We start from the raw sequence: 27,911 nt of genomic DNA, 5'->3' as shown, positions 1-27,911 counted from the left end.
GCCAGCAAGGACCCAGAAGACCTACAGGATTACTAGTAACAGTTACTAAAGCAGGTGGAAGAATACATGATCAAGTTACACAGTGAAGGAAAAAAGAAAGACTATTAGAAACTCCAGAGACATTCACAACATTCAAGAAACAATCTAAGAACTGGATTAAAATTCAACATGATTTTAAGAACTGATTGTTTAGAAGATTTACTTGACTCTGATGTTTGGAACACTGGTGGCCTAAGTGGGGTCATGGCATTAGAATCTTACAGAGGGAAATGTAATCCTAGCGCACAACTCTGCCTGTATCATAGTCAGAGCCATAATAATATACGTTGCTTATCACTCAATAACTTTGAAAAAAGCACAGAGGTCTTCGTTGTTGGTTGCAAGAGAGAACGTAACCAAATAACCACAAGAACAATTTAGTTCAAAAGTCATTAGATGGGCAACACAAGACAGACCTCCGCACCAAGGTGCTGGGTGGACTGCACTGTCTGAAAACTGATAAAACAAGACTGACATACATAAATGTGTACCAAAAACAGAAAAACTAAAGCAGTTAAAACCAAGGCTGCCTCTGGGAACCAGGATGGGGTAAGGGTACAGAGGAACAAGATCTCATCACCATGAGTTCTTTTGATACCTGTGCTGTCCAGTCTGGTAGCCATGAGCCACGTGTGGCTCCAGAGCACTTGCAATGTGGCTAGTCCTAACAGATTTGCTGTCCTCTGAATTTTGAAGACTTTGTATGAAAGAGAATTTAAAATGTCTCATTAATAATTTCTATACTACTGGCAGTATGTTGCAATGATAATACTTTGTATACTGTGTTCAATAAAATATACTATTAAAATTTAATCTTGCTGCTTCTTTTAAAATGGTGCCTAGAAAATGTTAAATTATATGTATAGTTCACGTTAGGAGAAGGCAATGGCACCCCATTCCAGTACTCTTGCCTGGAAAATCCCATGGACGGAGGAGCCTGGTAGGCTGCAGTCCATGGGGTCGCTAAGAGTCGGAGACGACTGAGCGACTTCACTTTCACTTTTTCACTTTCATGCATTGGAGAAGGAAATGGCAACCGACTCCAGTGTTCTTGCCTGGAGAATCCCAGGGACGGGGGAGCCTGGTGGGCTGACGTCTATGGGGTCACACAGAGTCAGACACGACTGAAGTGACTTAGCAGCAGCAGCAGTTCACATTATACAGTATACTAAATATATACACCATTTGATTTATATACATGCATTACTTTAATGAAAATACCATTACTATTACTAAATACCATTACCAACAAACTAAAAAAAGAAACTTTAGCCCATACCACCTCTGAATTGCTACAAAATCTTAATTAACAAGGTCCAGATCAATGGCATCGGTTGTGGTTCTGCAGTGACTGTAAGTCTTAACTGTAGTTAAGTCCATGCAGGAGAGCCTATGAACATGGACTTTAGTCTAGAACTGCTTGGCAGGAACTTCCTCACTTGGTCTCTTAAAAAACTGGAAAAATGTTCCCCATCTACCATAAAATACTTCTTTACCATTTATGGCAAGCCTACAGAAAAGCAGGAGAAATAATAACCTTTTGCCCTTTCTTGTTTTGATTTACTGTCACTTTTTTGTCTTCTAGTGTTTTAGAATATATCCCAGACATATTATTCAACTGTTAAATACCTCTGTACATATTTCTAACTATATATTTATTTTACTGTAAACTCTATGATACTGCTATACACAAAAATCACAATTCCTCAATATATCTAACGTCCAGGTGATTGAAAATTTACCCCAATTTTTTCAAAATTGTCATCCTGAAGATTCAAATCCAGGTCCAAAGAAGCTGTACAATGTGCACTTGATGGTTACACCTCTCGGTTATTTTTATTCTATAACCAATGGTTCATCCTTCTCCCTAGGCATCTTTGTCACAGCATGCGGGCTTCTCATCAGCGGCTTCTCTTGTTGTGGAGCAAGGGTTCTAGGACACAACGGGCTTCAGGAGTTGTGCCGCGTGGGTTTAGTTGCTCTGTGGCACGTAAAATATTCCTGGACCAGGGATCGAATCCCTGTCCCCTGCATTGGCAGGCATATTCTTACCCACTGTGCCACCAGGGAAGTCCCTCCCTATGTTTCTTTTAATGTCACTGATTTATTAACAAAATCATCATTTATAGTGTCCCATTCTTGACATTCTAGATTTGGCTAATTGCTGCCTGGTGGCATCATTTAACTTGTTCCTAAATTTCCCTTCTTTTCTGTATACTTTTGCAGTTAAATCTCCAATTCATGAGAGATTTACACTCTAACACCTTAAGGTATCTATTCTATGCAATGAATTAACCTCCTTTTATTCATCCAGAATGTTAGCTGTGTGAACTGTCCCAGGAGTGTCATGGTTTTCTGCAGTGCTTAATTCCTGCAAAGAACTCCAGTTGAGAAAGACTGAGTGGAAGCTTAAAGTGATGTTTTCATTTTATCTGACTTCTTATACACTTCATTCTCATATAAAGAACTTTATAAAGAAGAACTTCTATAAAGAACTTTCTTCAGTTATTTGATTAGCCAGAATGTTCATGTAAGGAAAGAATGAACATGTCTTTTCTATATGAATATATCAATGTTCACTGTAAGGACCTGGTGTCATTTTTTCAAGATACTATTGTGGGGAGAGGCATACTGTGGCTTCCGTCTAGCTCTCCAACCACATCTTAGGGGCTCCTCGCTTTTACCCACTATCCTTTAGCCTCACAAGCATCTTTACAGTTCCTCAGGCATGCCAGGCGTGTTGTTTTCTTAGTGCTTTCACGCCTCTTCTCCCTCTGACTATAAGCCATCCCTACAGAGCTGACTTCCCATCCTTCAGTTCTCTGCTAAATGCATCTTCCCTAACAGCCAATCACGTTCTCCCACTGTTCTGTATCACTTTGTGCTCTGTTCTGTTGTAAAAACTTAACATCATTCTATATTTTTACATACAGAAAAAGGTTTACTTTTTTGAACTGTCCCCCTTCGGTACAAGATTACAGACCTCCTATGGGGGCAAGAACCATGTCACATTTATTTACCCAGGAACACAGAGCACAAAATAATCAAATAGTTACAATAAATACAGACTATGTAGATGGACAGGGCATGGAATACCAATTCTAAATATCATGGTCTCAGTGGAACTCCTCAAAGGTCAATAGGAGAAACTTACTCAGGCAGACTCCAAATGAACATTCGTGAAATACAAGAAACCCCAGTACTATGCGCCTTTCTGTGGGATGGGCTTACTAGTATCTAATCTGAAATGGACAATTTTCTTCATTGAGTTAGGCTGCAGATGGCTTTGTTGGCTTCTTGGTTAGTTGTGCAAATGGCATGTGATTTTCCAAACAATATACTATAAGCAACTTTTAAATGAGTAATGTACGAGTGATTCTGCATAGTCTGTATTTGTCAAGTTGCTGAGCCTATAAAGCAGAATGTAATGTATTTGAAAGTTTTCAAATAATGTGCAAAAAATCATTTTAGAAAATGGTTTTTTTAGAGTATCCTAGGAGGAAATATAAAATAATTCCATCTTATTTTCATTAGCCATCACTCAATTCGGTTAAAAAGAAAACAAAATTAATTCTGGTTCAGGGCAGGCAAGTAAACACCCTCATGCTATTGTTAAAGTATGATGAGCCAAGAGCTTTGAGGGCACAGTAGCCTCACCGGTTTTGTCTTGCAGCTTCTCTTCTTATTCTCTTGGGAGGAACTGGACAGTCTGTCATTGGGTGAGGCAGTGAATCATTACACTTACGTGTGGGAGTCATTCCTGCAAAGACAGAAAGAAAACAGAGAAAATTAACTTTCAAAGGACCAGAATTATTATAAGCAATGAAAGCAAATACCTCTTAATTTATAGAAGAATAATTAATAAATAATACTGGGAATGCTTCTTATTATGCCTGCTGAGAGAATAGTTACAAACATTTGTCAGTTCACCTGGAGGTCGAGAGTGTCTATGATTTAAGTTCTGGGTCATTCACACTCTTTCTTCCTGGAGCTCAATTCTCTCCAATCATGCACACTATCTTCCTGCAGAGAAGGATCTCGCAAAAAGTACAGTACCTAGTTTTTGCTCTATCAGTTTGAGATTCTTTTCGTGTTCATCAAGTTCTTGTTTCTTCCTCTTCATATCGGGAGTGTGAAGGTACTTCAGCTGCCCATTAAGATCCTCGTTCACACTGCCCAACCTGCACACAGCAGTGCGGTACTGCTGAAGAAGATCTACAAAGAAACCAGAGATATTCGATTAAAACTACTGATATCATATCAAAACAGTATTTTAGGAAAGAAGAGCCAGCAACACTGAGTGTTGTGTTACAGTAACACATGGAGCTACTTTTAACGTTCACAGTAAACAAATGAAAGAAAAAAACACAGTTTAGATCCTGGCACAAGACTGGTGCTAATTAAATCTTAATTTTCTTCAGCTGCTTGACTTTAATAAATTTACTGTACAGGGAAAAGAAGATACAAACTGTTTGTAGGACATATGTTAACCTTAAAATGCATTCCACTAGCCCCTGGCATCTACCAGTATACTTTCTGACTGAATTTGACTATTCCAGTTACCTCATATAAGTGGAGTCAAACAGTATTTGTCTGCACCAATACAAATACTGTTTGAGTCCACTTATATGAGGTAACTAGAATAGTCAAATTCAGTCAGAAAGTACACTGGTAGATGCCAGGGGCTAGTGGATGGAAGAGAGGTTTGGAGCGAGAATGGGGACTTGGTGTTCAATGGGGACAGAGTTCCAGTTTAGGAAAGTGAAAAATTCAGGACATGGATGATGGTGAGAGTTGCACAACAATATGAGTGTACTCAGTGCCACTGAGCTGTATAGTTTAAGTATGGCTGAAATAGTATATTTTATGTAACAGAGGATAAGATGGTTGGATGGCATCACCAACTTGATAGACAAGAGTTGGATCAAGCTCTGGGAGTTGGTGATACACATGGAAGTCTTGCATGCTGCAGTTTACGGGGTCACAAAGAGTCAGACATGACTGAGTGACTGAACTCAACTGAGTGTGACTTTTACCACAATTAAAAAAAAAAAAATTCACCTTCTCAGTCAGTGTTTACATCCTGTTTGATATTCAGTATTCAATCTAATTCCACACAAATTTGGGGTTGGGGGAAGAATGCATTAAACATGGCATTATTAGAACATCATTGCTTCCAACAGACATGGCCATTTCCTTAAACACAGCTTTCAAACACTCTTGACACTCAGCTTTCAAAAAACGTAACTTTCTTTGTTTAAAAATATATTATATTAGTCAAGTTTGAGACTGTTTATTGCCTTTTTGTATGAATTACTAGACACTATAGGTTAAATACACTGACTATACTTTAGTCCATGGGCTAAGAATGGTTTATACAGTTTTAAATGATTCCATTCTAAATGGTTATATAAATATGTTCATAACACCCTCAATTTTGTCTCCTGGCTCACAGGCCTAAAATGTTTACTATTTGACCCTTTGAGACTCTAGTCACACAAAAATGTTCAGTATTCATGGGAATGGGCATATAAACACCCATATGTTTAATAAATATATACAGTGGGTTTACATATGAACCTGTGGAAGAAATCAATTTAGTCAAGAGTATATGATATATGAGATTTTCTATACTTTAAGGATCAATAACAGTATTTTAAAAAAATATCCAGCTTTCTGGGAATGAGTAAGCACACACACACACACACACACCTGTGAACATTATGAGCATATTCATGTATATTTAAATACGAATTCCATATATGTAATTCAGTAATGACAAAGTCCTTATGTGTCTTAATTCCTTATGACTTATTGAGAACTCAAAGGTAGCCACTAAAAAAAGTCTGGTTTTCTGGTTTGAAAGTACTTCTAATTTCATTTTTCTATGTGCATAAAATAGTGCTTATTTTCTATGTGAATAAGGTACAAAATGATGTTCAGACCCATATGTCAGGGATGCTACCTAACTCAGAAGACAATGTAAAAAAATTTTAAGTGATTAAGGGTTGAATCCTACTTTGTGAGTCCTTTTAAATACTCAAGAAACAATACAGTCAAAGGCTTTATATTAATCAACTTGTTATTTATAAAACTGAAAGATGGACTATTAAATACTTTCTATTAAATGGAACACTAACAGCAAATATTTTATGCCTAAGATGGGCAGAAGCAACTTAACTCAATATGCCTTTGTTGTTTTTGTTCAGTTGCTCAGTTTTGTCTGACTCTTTGCGACCCATGGACTGCAGCACATCAGGCTTCCCTGTCCTTAACCATCTCCCGGAGCTTGCTCAAACTCATGTCCAGTGAGTAGGTGATGCCATCCAACCAACTCATCCTCTGTTGTCCCCTTCTCCTCCTCTCCTTCAATCTTTCCCAGCATCAGGGTCTTTCCAATCAATTGGCTCTTCACATCAGGTGGCCAAAGTACTGGAGCTTCAGCTTCAGCATCAGTCCTTCCAATATTAGGACTGATTTCTTTTAGGATTGACTGGTTGGATCTCCTTGCAATCCAAGAGACTCTCAAGAGTTTTCTCCAACACCACATTTCAAAAGCATCAATTCTTCAGCACCCAGCCTTCTTTATGGTCCAACTCTCAACATCCATACATGACTACCGGAAAAACCATAGCTTTGACGAGACAGACCTTTGTTGGCAAAGTGATGAATCTGCTTTTTAATATGCTGCCTAGGTTTTTCATAGCTTTTCTTCCAAGGAGCAAGCATCTTTTAATTTCATGGCTGCAGTCACCATCTGCCGTGATTTTAAAGCCCAAGAAAATAAAGTCTCTCACTATTTCCGTTGTTTCCCCATCTATTTGCCATGAAGTGATGGGACTGGATGCCATGATCTTCATTTTTTGTAATGTTGAGTTACTAACCCAGCTTTTTCAATCTCCTCTTTCACTTTCTTCAAGAGGTTCTTCAGTTTCTCTTCGCTTTCTACCATTAGGGTGGTGTCATCTGCATATCTGAGGTTACTGATATTTCTTCCAGGAATCTTGATTCCAGCTTGTGCTTCATCCAGCCTGGCGTTTTGTATGACATACTCTGCACGTAAGTTAAATAAGCAGGGCGACAATATATTGCCTTGATGTAATTCTTTCCCAATTTTAAAGTCTGTTGTTCCATGTCTGGCTCTAACTGCTGCTTCTTGACCTGCATACAGGTTTTGCAGGAGGCAGGTAAGGTGGTCTGGTATTCCTATCTCTAAGAATTTTCCACTGTTTATTGTGATCCACATAGACAAAGGCTTTAGTGGAGTCAATGAAACACAAGTAGATGTTTTTCTGTAATTCCCTTGCTTTTTCTATGATCTAGCAGATGTTGGCAATTTGATCTCTGGTTCCTCTGCCTTTTCTAAATCCAGCTTGTACATCTGGAAGTTCTTGATTCAGGTTCAGCTTCTACTGAAGCTTAGCTTGGAGGATTTTGAGCTAATATGCCTTAGCAACTCCCAATTTTTTGATATGAAATGTAATTCCTATTTACCATGGTGTTTATAAAAAGTCTTTTCTAATTCATTTAATAAAATTTTTCAAAAGAGAAAAACCAAAAATTCATATTTAATTCTGTTTATAAATGATTTCAGAGCTCATACATTATATGTTGTTTGAAAATTTTAATTATATAGGAAAAAACTAATGATGCTTTACTATAAACTAGTGAAAAAATACTTTAAAATAAAAAATTAGTTCATATGAAAGGACAAAAGCTCAAATTACAATGTGTTCATTTCTGTATGCTATTTATTAAGAAAGATATATAGATTATTTCAATGTATCCAGGGAAAGAAACAACACTACTAAAAATAATACAAATAGTTGAAAATACCTATATCTGAAGAGCTATTACTAGACAAGTATTTGGGGTTGCTAAGGAAGCAGATTCAGAAAACTAAGATCATGGCATCCGGTCCCATCACTTCATGGCAAATGGATGGGGAAACAGAGCCTGACTTTATTTTTCTGGGCTCCAAAATCACTGCAGATGGTGACTGCAGCCATGAAATTAAAAGACGCTTACTCCTTGGAAGGAAAGTTATGACCAACCTAGACAGCATATTAAAAAGCAGAGACATTACTTTGTCAACAAAGGTTCGTCTAGTCAAGGCTATGGTTTTTCCAGTGGTCATGTATGGATATGAGAGTTGGACTATAAAGAATGCTGACCACCGAAGAACTGATGCTTTTGCTGTGGTGTTGGAGAAGACTCTTGAGAGTCCCTTGGACTGCAAGGAGATCCAACCAGTCTATCCTAAAGGAGATCAGTCCTGGGTGTTCATTTGTAGGACTGATTTTGAAGCTCAAGCTCCTATACTTTGGATACCTGATGTGAAGAGCTGACTCACTTGAAAAGATCCTGATGCTGGGAAAGATTGAGGGCAGGAGGAGAAGGGGACGAGAGAGGATGAGATGGTTGGATGGCATCACTGACTCAATGGACATGGGTTTGGGTGAACTCCGGGAGTTGGTGATGGACAGGGAGGCCTTGAGTGCTGCAGTTCATGGGGTCGCAATGAGTCGGACACGACTGAGCAACTGAACTGAATTGAACTGAAGAAGGCAGAAGCCATCTTCTCACCACTGGAGGATGCAAGCAGTTAGACAGGTAAGTAGATTTATTCAGTAGCATTTAGGTCTCTTAAAACTTTGTGTTCTGCATTGGCAAAAAACTGATAAATACTTGTAAACTGGGTAAAAAAAATTGGTGAAAAAATTTACTATAACTGATCTGTTCCAAAAGCCTTCAGCAGGGGTGAACAGGAAGAAGGCAAGCTGAGAGAGGGGTGGGTGTAAATGAAATAGGGGTGGCCAGTAGACAGGTCCACAGGTATTCAATCTGCTCAATTTCCAGTAAGTATAAAACAAAACAGAACAAAATATCTTTGTCCTGAAAACCACAAACCTTCAATAATCTTGGTTGCTACCTCTTAAAAATATTAAAAATAAAAAATTAAGAATAGTTTTACTTAAAACAACAAAAAACCCAATAAATGTACAGAGAGGTTAAATATTAGTATTAACAAATTAAGCATGACATAATAAAACATAAATAATGTCTAGGCTGGCCAGGTGCATATGTATTTGGAGTATATGAAAGTGTTGAGACTGATGATGTCACAGTTATAAACTACACATTGATTACTTATTGGAAATTTTAAAATTCCTTTTCTTTCTTTAGTTGCTATGAACCACTCTCCTTTCTTACGGTCATATCCTGGCTTCTACAATGTTCAGAGTTATTTTATTTTTAATATTTAAAAAAAGTTATTTCTACTTATATGATCTCTACAGAAAACTCGGGCTAATACAGAAGAGAGAGAGATTGGGAAAAAACTGATAGGTTTACCACCTCACTTTTTTGTTTTCATTCCACATGTCTGCAGGTTTGATTTTTAACGTGCGTGATTTTTGTAATTTTATTTTCTATGTACTTTCCAAATGAAATTTTAATAGACATCTCTCAGAATATAAATTCAGTTAAAGCATTTAACATTTCTTATGTTTTCCTTGAAAAACAAGGCTATACTATCTATCTGAGAAAGAAAAAAAGAAAGTCCTGCTTGTATTTAGAACTGTTTACTTAGGCTTCTTTCCTGTAAGATCAATTATTGGTTCAAAGAAAATGAGTATTAAAAACAATTACTTAGAAAAACAAAAACACCAATTGGTAACATTTTCTGATTATAAAAGTGACACACACTGAGGCAGGTCTGGAAATATACAGAAAAGGGTAATGGAGAAGTAAATTATCTCAATTATGTATTCAGGGAAAAAATGTTTTATTTCTACTCTCTTGTGTCACTGGACAAATGAACGCATACACTATCCTGAACTTGGGAAAGTTATCTCACCTTTTAAAGACTCAAATTCCTCATCTGTAAAATGAGGAGAACAGCAGTAAATGAAATTGAAGTGATAAGCTTAATAATGTATGTGGGACGTAACAAGCCCTCCAACAGTAACTACTATTATTCCCTTGAAAATTGCTTATTCATGTCACCCATTTTTCTATCAGTCTTTGTCCTTTTTCTTGCCTTTTAAAGGCTGCTGTTAATAAGACACTACACCTTTGTCTACCATATATGCGATTTCCCCCAGTTTGTCATTTGCCCTTCTATTTTCTTCAAGGTGCATTAAAATTATGCAAACCTAAAAAAAAATAACTATAAAATGTTTTCTTTTCTCACATCTGCCAGTACTTGTATGTCAAGAAGCCCATTTCTCCAAGGTGGGTGCTTCTATTTTAGACTGGCTGGTCAGAGAAGTCCACGAAGGTGTGACATTACACAATAGGAAAGAAAAGAAGCAAGCCATGCACATTATCTGGGGCAAAACCACTGCAGATAAAAGGAACAATAAAATAAAGTGTTACTGTCAAGATTAAGCTTTCTGATTTCTGTCGTACCGTGTTAAGAACTTCCTGAACACAGCTTCAGAGGTCACAGAAGTTTTCTTTGCCTGTGCCATTTTTGGAAACAGGTTTGCTATCAGTTTCATAAGATGGCCTGAGTGATCTCTATATTTATCTATATTCTGAAACAAATTATATTTGAAATTCACTCATGAAAAACCTATAGGATGGAGTTAGCTTTCTGACCATATCTCAGGCAATGGCCTATATAAGTTTTCTGCCTTATTTAAATCAATTTTGTTCATTTGATTTGCAATTTTCCAGAATGTAGTTCATTTTATTTGGACATACTAAATGTATTTATAATATTATAGAAACCTAAGAAATCTCTGTCTGAATGTATTCTCAGAGCCATTACTTTTTGTATTTATTTTGCCCAAAGACCACCTTCAGGAATTATATATTATTTGATACAAAGGTTTTCTTTTTTCCCAATTCATTTGGCTGTACTTGTTTCTTGAGATGTATTTTTTCCTCCTGTCATTTGAGTTGAATGGTTAAATTTGTTTTTCTCATTTAATAATAAAAGCATTAAGCCTGTGGATTTACATTTGATCTTGGGTGTTTTCATGCCTCCTACATATAATGTGTAATGTTCTTGTTCTCTTTAATAGTTAAAACTTTTTTGAAAAAATAGTTTCTAAATATCTACCTATTTGAGCTTACTTTGGGAAGAAATAAGTTATTTTTAGTTCTGTTACATTATATTAAAAATATAAGTAAATTTTGCTTTTTATAATTTGTAGTCTCATTGTAGCTGAGTAGCAATTTGATCAACTGAATTTATGACCATTTTTTGTGACGTATCCTATAAATACCTAAAGTACTGGTCTTACAACTTATTAGGTAGAAAATGTCTTGTTTTTTGACTAAGGACCTGTCATGGATTAATGGTTTCTCATAATAAGGTTTCTGTCTTTGTACAATCAGCAGTTTTAAGAATTCTGATTTTGTAATTTACTGTATCAAGTTCATTAACTTTTGGACCTCTAGTATCAAATATATCTGTTATCAAAATGAATTCATCTTTATGCTTTTAGTGCCATTGCCTTGACACTAATACTGCTACTTGTGATTTCCTCTAGTCAAGTTTTACATTCAGTTCAGTTGCTTAGTTGTGTCTGACTCTTTGCGACCCCATGAATCACAGCACGCCAGGCCTCCCTGTCCATCACCAACTCCCGGAGTTCACTCAGACTCACATCCATCGAGTGGGTGATGCCATCCAGCCATCTCATCCTCTGTCGTCCCCTTTTCCTCCTGCCCCCAATCCCTCCCAGCATCAGAGTCTTTTCCAATGAGTCAACTCTTCGCATGAGGTGGCCAAAGTATTGGAGTTTCAGCTTTAGCATCAGTCCTTCCAAAGAAATCCCAAGGCTGATCTCCTTTAGAATGGACTGGTTGGATCTCCTTGCAGTCCAAGGGACTCTCAAGAGTCTTCTCCACCATCACAGTTCAAAAGCATCAATTCTTTGGTGCTCAGTTTTCTTCACAGTCCAACTCTCACATCCATACATGACCACAGGAAAAACCATAGCCTTGACTAGACGGACCTTTGTTGGCAAAGTGATGTCTCTGCTTTTCAATATGCATCTAGATTGGTCATAACTTTTCTGCCAAGGACCAAGCGTCTTTTAATTTCATGGCTGCAGTCACCATCTGCAGTGATTTTGGAGCCCCCAAAAATGAAGTCTGACACTGTTTCCCCATCTATTTACCATGAAGTGGTGGGACCAGATGCCATGATCTTCGTTTTCTGAATGTTGAGCTTTAAGCCAACTTTTTCACTCTCCTTCTTTCACTTTCATCAAGAGGCTTTTTAGCTCCTCTTCACTTTCTGCCATAAGGGTGGTGTCATCTGCATATCTGAGGTTATTGATATTTTTCCCGGCAATCTTGATTCCAGCTTGTGCTTCCAGTAAATCCCCCATATAAAGGCTGTGGCAGAAGCACTCTCCGTGCTCCTGTCTTCTGAGTCCTGACCACCCCAGTGTCTTCCATGTGGCCCTGAGTGGCAGGCGGTGACTCCTGTCCTAGGACCTGTGACTACACCAACTTTGTCTGTCTGAGCCTCTCCCATGTATCCTCTTGCAGCTGCACCTGACTCTCTCATAAAGAATACAAAACAGCCTTCTTTCTACCATCTTTCTCAGTTACTATTTTAAACGTAGTTGGGGGCTGAAGTAGTAACCCCAAGCTAGATACTACCCAAATTCCTCAGCAGTATAATAATAAAGAAATAAACTGTGGTGTATTTACACAATGGGATACTATCCTGCAATTAAAATGAACTACAACTATACACACACACAACACAGGGCTGAACAAAGCCAGACACAAAATCCATGGCTTGTATAATTCCATGTAGATAAAGTACAAAAATGGAAAAAACGAATCTATGCTCTTTTAAGTCAAAAAAGTTGTTATCCTTTTGAGAGGGATAGGGCTATGACTGGAAGAGGCCTGGAGGCCTTCTGTGGGGCTGATAACGTTCTGTTTCTTAATACAGAAGCAACGTTCATTTTGTGAAAAACGTGTATGCTTTGAAATGTGCACCTTTCTCTATGTATACTATACTCTAAAAACCCACAAAATGTGTATATTCATACAACAGAATATTATTCAGTCTTAAAAAGAAATTCTGACACACACTGTGACACACACAGAGTTACACTACAACACTGACCTGCCTGGAGGACATGACACTGAGTGACGTTAGCCGGTCGCAAAGGGACACTCTGATTTGACACATACAGAGGTGCCTGGAAGAGTCAAATTCAGAGACAGAAACCTGTGTGGCGGGCAGGTGACAAGAGGGGAGGCAGGGAGTTGCTCCTTAATGGGTATGGAGCTTCAGTTTTACAAAACGAAAAGGTTTCTGAAGACTAGTTGCACAAGAGTGTGAATGTACTTACCACTAGTGAGCTACCCATTTAAAAATAATTAAGATGATAAACTTTGTTACAGTTTAACTACAATTTACTATCTTGAGTTAGCAACAGACTACTTTTTGCTGGGAAAGTAGATATCAAGCCTATCAGAACTATACAAAGTTAAAAGCAAACAACTCTTAGGTGATGGCCCATTTGGGACCCTGTAAAGTATAAGCACTTCAGAGCACGGACGTACAGACAATTGTATCAACTGACCAGAACCAGGCGACACAGCCTGCAGAAGGGAGGTCACATGTCACGCACACCAGAAAGATGAATCTAGATAGTTAACAACTTTGATATAAAAAGAAGTATTAAGGTCTGATGAGATACTGGTTTATTCAACAAGGCAATCTTTCCTTTATTTCAAGATAAGAATGAGAACAGGAGGGAAAACCTACTTCCTATATTTGTATTTCAAAACTATTTGGTGTTAGAATGCTGGAAGTACTGGATAAAAACATCTTATTTGTATCTGTTAATGGTTAAGTTTCAATGCTAGAGTCTCAATAAATAAGGTCCAAATAAAGGGTTAAAATCAAATGAGAAATTATTAAGTACTTATTTAACCTACCTATTTGCTCCCCTAAGATCAGGCACTGTTTCGGTACTGGAGCTCCAAACACCATTCCCCGGAGTTTATCCATTGGAGGAGCTTTATTCTGAAGGCCCCCAAACTTCCCATTACTTCGAATGCGATCTCCATCTCTGGTCAGCAGTGTAGGACAGTGTGTAATTTTAACAACCTATTGTAAGTAACAGGATATAATTAGTGAGTCTATAAAATTTAACTCAACTGCTCTAAGAAAGGAGAAATCATTTAAGGATTCTGAGATAAGAAATGACAATGATTATGGTACTATTTTTGCAAAATTAATTAGCTAGTGATGTGTAAGATGACTGGGGGGAAAACGAGAGACAGAGAGATGAATTAGACTGCCTCATAAGCGTTACCTAAACTAGAACAGAGAAAAGACAGAAAAAGTGAAATTGAGATTGATGGCTTGATTGATAAGAGGAAGGAAGAGAGATGGACAAGCCAGAGACTTGTGTGCTTCTAGAAACCCAAAGCAGTATCCAGGCTGTATCACTTAGTTTAGTTTCCTTCTGTTAGACCTAAGTTTTCCAGATGCCCAAAGGGTAGCAAAAAGAGTACTGTATTAGACTGAAGAAAATACAACCGAAGAGCAAAGGGATGAATCTTCAGAGGATTTCAGCTGTACAAAGAAAAAGAGCCAGTTATCTGAGAGCTGGGGAAACTAGAATTATGTAGTAAAACCTAAGACATGGAAAGGGAAGTAGAAAGTGTTAGTCAAGAATTAAATTTTTCAGAGAAGCTAGGGAATAAAAGAGAAACACTTAGATTTAGTATTTCATGATCTTCAGGAATATGCTTTCAAAAAAAAAGTCTAGGAGATATATACAAAAAATGTTCAAATTCACTGGTAATCAGAAGTGAAACTGAAATAACTTGGAGCTCAAATGAGAATTTTCACTACTTAAAATGTTAAAATACACACACAACACACACACCCAGGCAGAATGTTGGAGAAAGGGTCTTCTTGTATTAACATTAATCTGCTTTGGGACAGCCCATCTCAGAGGAAACATGACAAGTGCTAAAAAGATTAACAATCTGCATGACCTAAAAATTCCACTTCTAAGAATATGCCAGAAAAAATCATCACAGATGTGAACAACGTAGACTGAAACATCCTTTTAATAATGAAAAGTATGAATCTTGCACATTCAATAAGTTACATAAAGTATGGCACATCCACGCAATGAAACAGGATGCATACATCAAAAAATGACTGAAAAGAAGACAATTTAGCAACATGTAGAAGCACCTAATTCAATCTAACACAGTAGATCAAGCAGTTTCTGAATTATAAAAGATTAAATACAATTCAATTTTCAAAATGAAAAGCAATAGGACATGTAACAGAAAATTATGACTAATATTTATTCTTTTGACATAATTCCAAGGTAACTGACAGATGCTTTCCCAAATTAGATACTTCCTATAAATTTTAAATAAAATGGAATGTCTACTTGAAGAAAATCTGTGGTGAATTCTTTGGTGAAATGAATCTTTTAGTAAAATAAAGTATCACATCTTACTTTCTTAGTTTTGGCTTGGATTTGTATGCTTTCTACAAGTGAACATTAAAAATACAGACTAAAAAAAATACAGACTGAATTCACATATTATTACCATATTATTATTATCCAATAATCATATATATAGTAAATCAAATAACTTATTTTAAATCAGATTCAGGCAATGATTTTACAGATTTAGTACCATCTTAAATAATAAACACACTCAAATTTCTTGTCTCCTCTTGTTAATGCACTGACAGTATGAGTTATAGGCCTGTGGTTAAAGGGACAGTCTTCCAATTCTCAAATGGCACAGAACAAAGGGGAAATGACAAGCTGCTATTTAACGGGTACAATTTCAGTTTTACAAAAAGAAGAGTTATGGAAATTGGCTGAACAACAATGTGAACGTAATTAACACTAGTGAAACTGTACACTTAAAAATGATTTAGACGCTAAATTTTGTTACATGTATTTTACTGTAATTTACCATTAAAAAAAAACAACTTAAGCTCTCACTAGGCCTCTGCTGCAAGGCCACTGCCACTGACCTGGAAAAGATCAAGACAGCATTTGCAAATTCAGTGAGTAAACAGAGCTACAGTTCTGGGCAGTACTTGCAACTGCTGGAAGGATTTAGCAAGGAATGGAATCAACAAAGGTTGAATCAGTATAAATGGCATGAAGAATTTACGAAGAGTAAACAATAAAAAGACTACTGAAACCTAATGATCTGACCAAGAGATGTCATAAAAGCCATTTCTTAGAAGAGTTTGAAAACAATATTTGGTAAGTGGAGTGATTTCATTAACTTTGGAAGCAAAGACATCACTATGAGGAACTATGCTGGAACTGTAAGGAACAAATGCTGTCCCTGCTTTTGTCACATATAGTCTATTACTTTTTTGAAGCTATGCATTGATGTTTTTCATCAGTTCTTCAAAGTTTTCAGCCATTAGTTCTTCAGGTATTACCTATGATCCTTTTATCCTCCTCTCTTTGGCACTCTGATTAAACATTTTAAAAAAAGATTTTTTAACTTTATCCTTAGTGATTCTCTATTACATTCCTTCTCTCTGGGCTGCAGTCTGGATAATTTTTCTGACCTATCTTTCAATTGACTAAATTTTCTATTAAGCTGTTAAGTCTGCCCAGTATTTAACTTTTATTATACTTTTTATTTTTAGATGCTCTTTTTGATTTTTTTCAAATCTACCTGCTCTTATATTCAACACTTTTTCGTAAAATATATTATGAAATGTATTTTAAATGTTTAATATTTTTATTAGTATTTGTTAAATATTACTAAACGTGTTTATAACATTTATATATTTTAAATGTTTTAAAATATTTGCTCTTGTGTTCAATATAAAAATTACTTCAGTTTTAAGATAAAGGTGAATTCTTTCAGAGAGAATTTTGTTTGCTCTGATGACATATCTAAGGACACTACAAGTCCAGCATTAGATGAAATCAAATGTTTACCTTTAAGTATTACCTTGAAGACCATTCAAGTATTATGAATGCAGGTTGCAAACATACATGACAACCAATTTGTTAATGCATTCTCTAGGAAAATAGTTGTTTATTTTCTACTTAGTGCTAAAGTTCAAGAAAGGCAGTTTTGTTTCAGTCCAGAAATGCCTGGAGTTGAGATGGAGGAGGAAGCTCATTTCTTTTGTTCAGTCTTATGCCAAGGGTTAGCCCTCTTGGGGATTCTAATTTACCGGGAAAGAGGTTCTTCGAGCAGATTCCACATTCTGGTATGTCTTATCCTCTGAGCCTTCCAAGGGAGAGACAACTAATGCTCAAGTTCCATTAGTTTGACAAATATTCTCAAAGAAAAATTAGGTTTCAGTGTTACGTTCATCTCTCTGGGTTCTCACCTTCACTTAGAATTCTTACATTCTTGCCAGTTCTTACAGTAAGATATCTTAATGATATATAGCTAGAATCAGCCTTTTGAAATGGCCTATTAGTTCACCTCTGCTAGCACTTTCTTTGGCTATCTGAGTTGTCTAGTCCATTTCTGTATAACCCTCAAAGCCCAGCACTGTGCTAGTGATATGCTAGAACCAGCATTTACTGGGTTGGGAGAACCAGGTCCTCCTGAACGCCTCAGTCAGTGACCACACAGAGGCTGCTGGAAGTCAGCCAGGATATGAGTATTCACACTGCGGGGGCTGGCAAAAGCTACAAATCAGGGTCCCACCACTCTACTCAACAGAGCTGGTTATTCAGTAATTATAACAGCACCTCACTGTGTCTCATACATTGTACATGTCCAAGTAACAGACTGAACTATTGACAGAATCTACCAATTATTACTCAACTTGCTAATTCATCCTCACTAGTAAGCTACTCACCTTCTCCTAATAGATCATATATTGTCATAACTTCTAATGGGTATGATTTCTGACTTATAATTCAGGACATATAAACATGGTAATCACCATCGGAATATAGCAACTTCCTCATCCACAGCCATTTTCTGATACAGTATATTAGAGCCATTTTTAAGTTCATAAGGAACCATTCATGAAGACGCCAAATAGTTTTCCCCAATTAGCTCTTTAATTTTCAGTAATCTCACTAATTTAGCTCTCCTAAACTGAAGACACACTTACTATTTCTTCTAACTGGGCGCATAGAAAATCTGTTCTGAGTAGTTCTAGTTTTGCCATTAATTAGTACTATGACTTGATACAGAACCACTATTTGTTTTGTACTTAAGGTTTCTCATCTAGATTATTAGACTATATGATTTTAAGATATCCATGATTTTATAATACACTATTTAAGAGTACTAGATCATATTTTAAACTGACTTCTGTTTTCTCTTCAGTAACTACTCTCACTCATTTTCAGCTATAATATTTTGCAAGCCTATAATGTTTATATACATGTTTATCACCTGCTATTTCCAAGTCCCTAACACCATATTTATTAAATTTAGTACTTCTTCTATATCAACAAATTCAAGACCTTTGGATTTCAGATCCAAATAGATCATTCCTTTACTGAAATTTTATTCATTTCTTATTTTCTTATTTTATTCAGTCTTGACAACAGCCCTCTGAAAGGCCCTTCTTCACAATAGATTGCCTTTCTTTCCTCATGAAGAAAAACTTAAAAGTAATATAGAAAGGTTAATCTTTCTTAATAAATACAACAGTATACAATATATTCTCCCATCTTGTTTAAACTACATAAACTTATTTTCTAAAGGGCTTAATTTTGTACATTACCATTTTGCAGCTTTTCAACAAAACAATGTATTTTGCAAGTCTTCCTCATTAGGACACATCAATCTGCTTTAAATCTTTTTAATAGATACATACTATTCTACTGTATAAATTACCATAATGGAGTGGTGCAATCCTAACTGATGGCCTTTACCTGCTTTCAAAATTTCCTGATAAAAATTCTTAAACATTCCAGTGAATATTTTTGTGAGAGTATGCCTGTAAGATAAATTATCTTAATATATGATGATATAAAGAAGGTGGCATCTACTTTGCCTCTCCCATGGAAAGGAAAGAGTCTATTCCAAACTCCTTATTCCCCCATTTGGATCTAGGCTGGCCAGATTCTGACCAACCAAATGTACTTCCCGACACTGGGACTTAAGAGACTGTAACTTCTGTCTTCACCACTGTAATTTTCCTTCTTAGGACCCAGATGCCACTGATAAAATCCCCAGCAGCCACAAGGAGTGGCTTGTGTGGAGAGATCTAAGTCTGCCAGCCTATAACCCTTGCCGTTTGCCCAGCCAGTAGTCAGTTATGAATGAGCCAGTATGAATGGGAGATAAACTAAGTAGGAATTAATTCATTTTCAGAAATAATTTCAAATATTTCTAATCAAGAATTTGCTGAGTTGGACAGTTTTTCCTTCCCAGACTGTTTGGCCAAAAAAATGTTGTTGAAAAAGAAACGGAGAGCCTCCGGGCTAAGATCAAACCCAGTGCACAGTCAGTGTAATGTAGCCTTGGAATCCAAGTCAATGAAGGATGCCTGGGGGCAGGAGGAGAAGGGGACAACAGAGGATGAGATGGCTGGATGGCATCACCAACTCGATGGACGTGAGTTTGAGTGAACTCCGGGAGTTGGTGATGGACAGGGAGGCCTGGCGTGCTACAATTCATGCGGTCGCAAAGAGTTGGACACAACTGAGCGACTGAGCTGAACTGAACTGAAGGATGCCCCTACGTTAAGACCTCAGAAAGATTTAAGGCACTGTTTTCCAGATGCTTTTAGCGAGAAAAAGGTTTCTAAAAACCTTAATGGCGTTACCTCACACACCCATGAGGGGGGCTGAGAACAATGGTGCAGGTGACAGCCCCAGAGGTGGCTCTGGCCAGCTACAGCTAAATCACAGTGGCAAGCATCATCAGCTGCCAGCTGTGTGAGGGAGGCGCTTGGAGCTTTCACCATCCCAGTGCAAGTAGCCAACACCACTTAGAGAAACCCAGCAAGGAATGAGAACTAACATGCTGCTACTGCTTAAAGCCACTAACTTTTGAAGTGTTTGTTATGTAGCAATCGATAAACATTTATATTGCTAAATGCTCTGCAAAGTTATTATCAGATGCATTGTATCCCTTAGAATCCCTGTGTTAATGTCCTAACCCCCCCCAGTTCTTCAAAAATGTGACGTGAATTGAAGACTGGGTCTTAACAATCAAATTAAAATGAGGTCATAACAGTGGGCTCTAATCCAATGAGTAGTGTCCTTAAATAAAGGGGAAATTTGGGTACATAAGCATAGATGCAAACAGATGCAGGGAGAATGACCATCTGCCAACCAAGGAGAAAGGCATGGAACAGACTCCTTCCCTTATAACCCCTGGAAAGAACTGGCCCTTCTCACACCTTGCATTTGGATTTCAAGCCAGCAGAACTGTGAGACAGCACATTTCTACTGTTTAAGCCACCCAGTCTGTGGTACTTTGTTACAGCCCTAACAACCAATAAACAAGGGCTGCCTCAAATTGTGTTTCCAACGACATTATCTGAGATAACTCTTTTTCAATACCACCATTAATAGACATTGATGTGGAAACTCAGACAATTTCACAGCCTGCAAACATTTCATTTTAATTTGCATCTTGGCAAATTCATTCATATATTTTGCTCAGATTCATGCTGCTTATCAATTTATAGGATTTAAATTGGTGTTGCTGTCATTAGCACATGTATCTCAAAATAAAATTCTTTATAGATCTCTAACATTAAATTTTAAAACACACAGTAAAATTTGAGCTACAAATTAAAAAAGAATTCAAGTACATACCTCTTTTCTGTAATGATTGGCAGCATCCAAATTATCCAAAATAATAGTGTCTCCTAACAGCATACCAAATACTAAAAATTTCAACAAACAAAATGTTAAAATTATGGTATCTTTTTTGGTCATATTAAAATATTAACACAGTCTTCTGCTGGTAAGCATGCTGTTGTGTACCCAGAAGCTGAAATACAATGACTGCACATGAAACATTTGGAAAAAAAAAATATAACATATTAAAAAAAAAATTTAACATATAGTATTAAAAAGTTTTCTTAGAAATAATGCTAACACAGGAATTTTATTCAATACTTTCTTCTAACAGGAAAAATAAGAGAAGTAAATATTAATACAACTATCGTTTATAAACTAAATAAGAACATAATTTTCCATAATCAGTAATTTAAGTATCTGAATCACAAGCATAACATATGTATAAAAAATGTCACAACTTTCTTACCTGTTTCACAGTGTTCTACGTTATCAGGAAAAGTCAACAAGTCTCGGGCAAAGACGGGGTCTCCAATGGGTTTAAAATACAATTTTCCATTTCGGTAATGAGGTAGAGGTCTAAATTTAAAAAAGATTTTAAACAAAATATGTAATTTATTATCAAAAAATACATACATGATGAAAAACATATGAATATACTGATTATCTCTGTGATCACAACTCCCTATGCACAGGTAATACTCCTAAATGCTTAACTGTTACGCCTTTGGAAATGAAAACAATATTTACCATTAAAAAAATATCTGCTTAGTTTTATCTGTCCTCAATTAGTTTGTAAAACTGATATAAACTAAGCTTTGTTTAGTTCTGACAAGGAAAGAAGAGATGCAGCCTCTCAAGCTGGCCCTAACCTAGAATGCCAATGATATGACTGTCTCATGCAGACAGTGGCCCTAGAATGGCTGAGGGCACGGGCAAGGCCAAGGCTGAGAACGTGGAAAAGCAGCTGCCCAGTACTCTGGCCACCTGTCCTCTGACACAGTGTACAGAATGAGCAATGAAATCCAGGGATAACAATGAGATTCAAGAGATGGGGGCTGACTGGGGTGTCAGGGCTTTCTCTGCCCACATAGGGTAGCTTTCCCCAAATTGTGCAGGTAGGAGTAGAGGGGGGAGTGGCTTTAAGAGCTAGTCAACTCAATCCCAGTAGGAGGCACAAGACCAGGAAGTAAGGATAACTAGTTTTTAGAGCAAGCATTAGCCTTAAATACCAAATTCATATTTTCCCTAAATAAAGGATTCTTCATTTGATCCTCAGGGATAATGAAAAAAAAAAAAGATAGAAGACCTCCTGAAGGGAAAATTACTTTCAGAAAAATTATTACTCTTTTCAACACAGTTACAATGATTTGATAGGACATCCCATGTTATTTAAAATGGGTACTGACTGGGAGCAGAGTGGGAGATTTTAGAAGCAGAAAGATTTGAGTTCAAATTCCAGCTGTTTGCTTGATTTATGTTTAGATTACAAAGTGAAATAAAATGTTAGTTTAATGACACAGTAAGCTCTTAATTTATAGTTTCTATTCTCCTTCAAATCCCATTCCTACTCAGCTGTAGGCCTTGCAAAACTCTGTTTAGGAATCTGAGAAAATTTTTGGTCAATATTCTGTTATATATTTTAATTTTTTTTTTTGCTTTGCTATCACCATTTTGCTTGAGTCTTTTAAGGCAGATTTTTAAAAATAGTCAAAACTAGAGTACACATAAAATACTTAAATGGCTAACTGGTTTTCATGGTTATTCCGAAAAACTTATTTTGAAAAGTATACGGGAAAACAATTCGAGAAAACAGATTTATATTAAAACACAGATGTAACATCCTAACTAGATGGTCTCTTACATTTCAATTTTGCTAATGGCAGTTCCAATAGAGACCTTCTCTACCTAAATGATGGCTGTTTATTTTTATAGGACTTACAATAGGACAAAAGACATTGATCTATACTCTTACTCCAAATAAAGGAGTTAAATAGTCTGTTAATGATAATGACATCTCACCATCCTTCCTGTTTGTTGTATGTTTGTATGTGTATCTGTTATATAAACAAATAACATTTAACTGGCAAATTAAACCTGGCCAGCATATGTGATGAAATATACTGTAACACTGATCTTAATGAAGATCATATTTGTGAGGAAGACAAAAAATAATGTAGATAATGTGAGTCACTTCTCTGTTTTAAGTACCTTTGAGAGAAATTTTAAAAATCTATGATTTGATAAAAAATAGAACAGGTATTTTTTTTTTAATCACTACTTGCATTTTTTTCTAACCTTTTCCAATCTGGAAGAGTCTTTTTATAAATAGAATCGAGGGGCAACACCTGCTGACGACCTTGGGTTTCATCATAAATTCGACGTGCAGCATCAGTGGTCAGGGTGACCACACAGTCCATGTCACTTGCCAGATGCCAAGAGATAACCATTGCGGCTCTATCATCTTCAATCTGTGCCAGGTGTGCAATCTAGAAGCCATTTAAAAAAATCAAGTAAAAAACTTCTAAATATATTAAATATTTTAAAAGTCAACATCTAAACAGCAAAAACACTTTATTTTGGGAAACATTCATATGAATTAACAAAAAATTCTCGAACTGTAGAGGCTTACTGGCTTAAATATTTTAAATAGTCTCTTATGCTATTTAATTTCAAAAAACCATTTTACAGATTAAACTACAGTAAATTTTGCCAATAACCAAATAAAAATATTTGGCATATTATCAGTTAGGTGATGTACCTTTTTTTTCACATTCATTTCTCTACTAGTGGGTATGTCAATTGTTAAAGCATAAAATACACTTAACCCTAAATATAGTTATACCCTTCTAAGTTGATCATTTATGCCAATGATTTTTTAGAAAATAAATCTAAATATCATAAATAAGAATAATTTCTTCCGTTTTTATAAATTCTGTAGGGCTCAGAATTAATAGTCACTCCCCTATTTACAAAAACAGATGACCACCAAACAACTGTATGGAGGTTATGTGTGAAGGGTACGGAGGTTATATATGGAGGGTACGGAGGTTAGGGCCCCCGACCCTTTGATCAACTGAAAATCTGTATGTAACTTCACAGTGGGTCATCCATACCTAGCTTTACATCCAAGGATTTAACCATTAGGTAGTACTGTAGTCAGTATTTAGTTTAAAAAAAAAAAAGTCTGTGTCTAAGTGGACCCTCACAGTTCAAACCTTTGCTACTGAAGGGTCAAGTGTACAACCATCCATCTGTATCCACAGGGAACTGGTTCCAGGAATCCCCTTAGATACTAAAATCTGTGGATCCTTAAATCATTTATATAAAATGTCACAGTATTTGCATATAACATTAAGTATATTTTAAACCATTTCTAGATTACTTATAATACCTGATACAATGCAAATGCTATGTAAATAGTTGCCAGCATGTGCATGTGACAAACTCAAGTTTTGCTTTCTGGAACTTTCTAGAATTTCCCCCCTCAAATATTTCTCCTCTGCAGTTGACTGAATTCGAGGAATTAGAACCTGTGGATGCAGAGGACCCACTGGATTTTAGTCACAAGCTTGTTCAAAGTTTTCTTGCTCAAAGTCCAACATTGCTCAAAGCCTTACTCAAAGGCTTAATTTTTGTGGCTGATTTCAAAAGTCATTTATTACACTGGTACGGTCACATTTACCCTTTATTCTTACCTGATCTGGTAGCAAACACCTGCCCTAACAATGAGAATGTTGTGTCACTGTTAAAAACATCACAGTGTCCACCCTGTAGAGCAACTCCCCCCTATCTGCAGTTTCTCCTTCTCCATTTTCAGTTACCCAATCAATAGCAGTCTGAAAACAATAAATGAAAATTTCAGAAGTAAACAGTTGATAGGTTTTAATTGCACACCGTCTCAGCAGTGTGATGAAATTCCACTCCATCCTGCCTGGGATCCCCAACCACTGATACCATCATGGCTCCAAGACCCAGGATCACCCAAAGCCTACAGAAAACAAGACAATAAAATGTACTGCCTCGTAAACGGTTGAAGCACAAACCTTTCCCAAAACATCTCCACTGCCTTTAGTATAATTTGGAAGAGTACATGATCTTCTGGGTTTTTTCTTTAGTTCTTCCTGTTCTGATAGCTTTCTTTTCAAAAGTGCTTCAATGTGTGGCACCTGTAATTTATAGAATAATTAAATGCAAGGCCAATTACAATGACTCTTGTACAAGGTAGAGAAAACAGCAGAGAAAATTCAACAATTTGGACAACTCAAGTACAAAGTTACTACATTTCTTTTCTTTTGAGAATATGATCTTAGAAATGTAAAGCATCAACCTCACTAATTCTTTTTTTCTTAGTTAAGAATTATATGACCTATAATAAGACTTATGAGTTATACACATAAAGAATATAAGCTCTAAAAAAAACTATTGTCTTTTGTCACTTACTCTCATTTTCTTTGCCACTGATTATTACTTAGGACACTTCAGTGCAAGTTCTCAACTTGGTGTATTATTAATATAACTTACTAGTATTACTAGATCAGCAACACAAACTGCAATTTCTCTGAAAAGAGCACTCCATTATTGTTAGTCTATTTCAATGTCCAGTAAGTGACTGGATTATAATTCCCATATGGCTTAGGACCCCAAAACAATAGTGTCAACATTCCTAATAAAATATGAATGATTAAAAACAAATTATAGGCTAGAATTAAAAAAAAAAACCTTTCACATACACCTGGAAATTGTACCTGCTGTGTTGTAGAAATGTCAATATTGTGTTTTTTCAGTTCATTTCGCAACTGGGCCTCTTTTAATTTTGCTTCTTCAACTTGGCCTAAAATTAAAAATAAAAACTATCAATTTGTGATAGCTCTTATAATAGTTTTTGGAAAATGTTTTCAATCTCTTGTTTTTTTCCTTTTAATGATTGATGCTAAAATGAAAAATGATAACTATTATAGAAATCTTAAATAAATTAAAAATCTAAAATTAATGTTCACATCTAATATACAAAAAGAAAACACAAAATGAATGCAACTGGAGGTATTATAAACTGCAAACTACAAGTAATCTTGGATAAGTTATTTAATTCTAATCCACATGAATATATGCATAATTATATACATAATTACATAAGGATATTCTAAGAAAATAAGACTTTTTAAAGAACAATTTTTAGTACTACAAATTATGTATTATTTCATTACTTAGTTCACATTATCCTCTAAATATCCCTGACATGTGAAAAAATTTGACAAATGGAAAGCAATGATAGTGCACAACTCAGCAAACACCCTAACAGTACAAACATTATTAAAAACTTGTAGCAAATATGCCATGTATTTATTAAAAAATAAATTAGCTATTTCTCTGCTGCAGATGTTTGTAAATTAAACTACACACAGTCAAACTAAAACTCAAATTACACATCACTTTTTCAGTTAAACTGTCATCTAGTATCTTTTGCCAAATGCTAAAGCTAAATATAAACCTTATTATTATGTCAAAACCCTTACATTTATATAGATTCAGATTCCTAATAAAAATTGCAAAATGTTGTAGGTAAGCAAGCTATATGTTTATTTACAGACAAGAACACTTCACCTTAAGACTGAATGATGAGTCATATGAACCACTGCTGCTACCCTTCTGCTGCGTCCTGCAGTTCACTCCTAAGTCCAAGGGAAGCAGACAATGTTTGAGTCCCATGGACTCAACCTTCTATCTCACTGTTACCCAAAGCGTCATTTTCTAGCACTTCTGAACACAAAATGACTTACACTTCATCTCATCAAGAAGCTGTTTGCTGGTATCAAATAAAGTTCTGTACACTGTAATAGACTTGGATAATTGGTCCTTTTCTTTTGTAAGCGCTGCCATTTGTTGCTGCTTCTTAACATCTAAGAAAAACATTCAGATAATTTATTTCAATTTTTAAAATGTGACTTTTCCAAAATGTCATCACAAGATTAGATAACTAGTAAGCACCATTTAATGGAAAGCAAAACAGTTATTCAAAGTACCACAAACTCAAGAGTTTATCCTGAAGTTTCCTAGAAACTTACCATTGTAAAACATAAATGGTAGGATATATGATTCTAACGTTCTTGATAAAGCTGGCAGCCGAGGCTCAAACACAATAAAATACTCAGTACTATCCCTTCCAGGACTATTTTCTGCTAGCACTAGACTCTGTATAAAGAGAAGAGCAGTAAAGAAAAACCAGTTTTGAAAACGTATTTGTAAATACACAAATGTTATATATCTCATTATACTCTGTTTTCAAGTAACTGGTAAATTTAAAAGGCAAAACTGACTGACCTGTGAGGTTCATTAAGCATTCACTCAAACATCAGCAGCGCCATCCAAGACATAAAACTCTTTGGTATTGGTTTGAAAGCCAAATTATCTTATCAATAAATAGCTTATGCAAAAATTATATACTATAGAAAACTACGAGAAAAAGTATCTTCCAGACCAGAAATAACAATGGCTTCTTATATCTTGACCAGAAATGGCTTGATTTCTATCTTTAAGTTGAAGCAGTGTGAAACAACTGATGGTGTGAAAGTTATAAAAATAATCACAAAGAAATACACAAAGCCCAGTGCTGAGTTTAAGTTACGCTGTTACCATGGAAGCAGACCCATCAGTCCCAGGTGACCAAACAAGAGGTCCTGAAAAGCTCTAAAGATTTGGGCTTTTTAATGTATTTTTCTTCATTAATGCAAACACACAAAAACTCCTGATATATTTTATAGCATATGGCTAGTAAATAATGCAATACAAATATCTATATCCTAAATAATCTTTTCAGTCTTACATGGAAACAATGGGTACTAGCTGTTTTGTTTTTTTAGACCATAGTAACCAAGTTCAGAGAAATAAAATTTTTAAAAATCTAAATCAACAGAACACCACAGAACAATCCACGAAATAATAAAATAAGTCTATCATTAAACCAATGCCCAATCCCACTTGGTTTCTGAAAGCTGTTTTCAATGTACGTATATGAATATAAACACAAAAATAAAACTTCTTACACTTAAAATATGACAAACTTTACTGCAGCAATTTGCTTTCAGCACTAATTTTGATTTTAATTTGATTACAAACAATTCAAGTAAATGTTTA

The 27,911-nt window shown here is 36.0% G+C and overlaps 1 protein-coding gene across 2 annotated transcripts in view; it reads right to left on the bottom strand.

The window, feature by feature from the left end:
• SMCHD1 (structural maintenance of chromosomes flexible hinge domain containing 1) overlaps positions 1-27,911 on the bottom strand; it is a 127,607-nt gene that overhangs the window by 5,470 nt on the left and 94,226 nt on the right. For both annotated transcript variants that reach the window (XM_027526268.1, XM_027526269.1), the window contains exons 38-47: positions 26,843-26,969; positions 26,558-26,677; positions 25,526-25,611; positions 24,824-24,946; positions 23,076-23,266; positions 21,247-21,356; positions 20,793-20,863; positions 13,966-14,137; positions 4,096-4,254; positions 3,697-3,799 (exon numbers count right to left, since the gene is read on the bottom strand). In XM_027526268.1, coding sequence (XP_027382069.1) covers positions 3,697-3,799; positions 4,096-4,254; positions 13,966-14,137; positions 20,793-20,863; positions 21,247-21,356; positions 23,076-23,266; positions 24,824-24,946; positions 25,526-25,611; positions 26,558-26,677; positions 26,843-26,969 — 1,262 coding nt within the window. The remainder of the gene's footprint in view (positions 1-3,696; positions 3,800-4,095; positions 4,255-13,965; positions 14,138-20,792; positions 20,864-21,246; positions 21,357-23,075; positions 23,267-24,823; positions 24,947-25,525; positions 25,612-26,557; positions 26,678-26,842; positions 26,970-27,911) is intronic.

This window comes from Bos indicus x Bos taurus, chromosome 24 (genome assembly GCF_003369695.1).
Source record: "Bos indicus x Bos taurus breed Angus x Brahman F1 hybrid chromosome 24, Bos_hybrid_MaternalHap_v2.0, whole genome shotgun sequence".
In the NCBI taxonomy this organism is placed as follows: domain Eukaryota; kingdom Metazoa; phylum Chordata; class Mammalia; order Artiodactyla; family Bovidae; genus Bos; species Bos indicus x Bos taurus.
The sequence above is the reverse complement of the archived record's forward strand: the minus strand, read 5'-3'. Positions and strand labels throughout refer to the sequence as shown.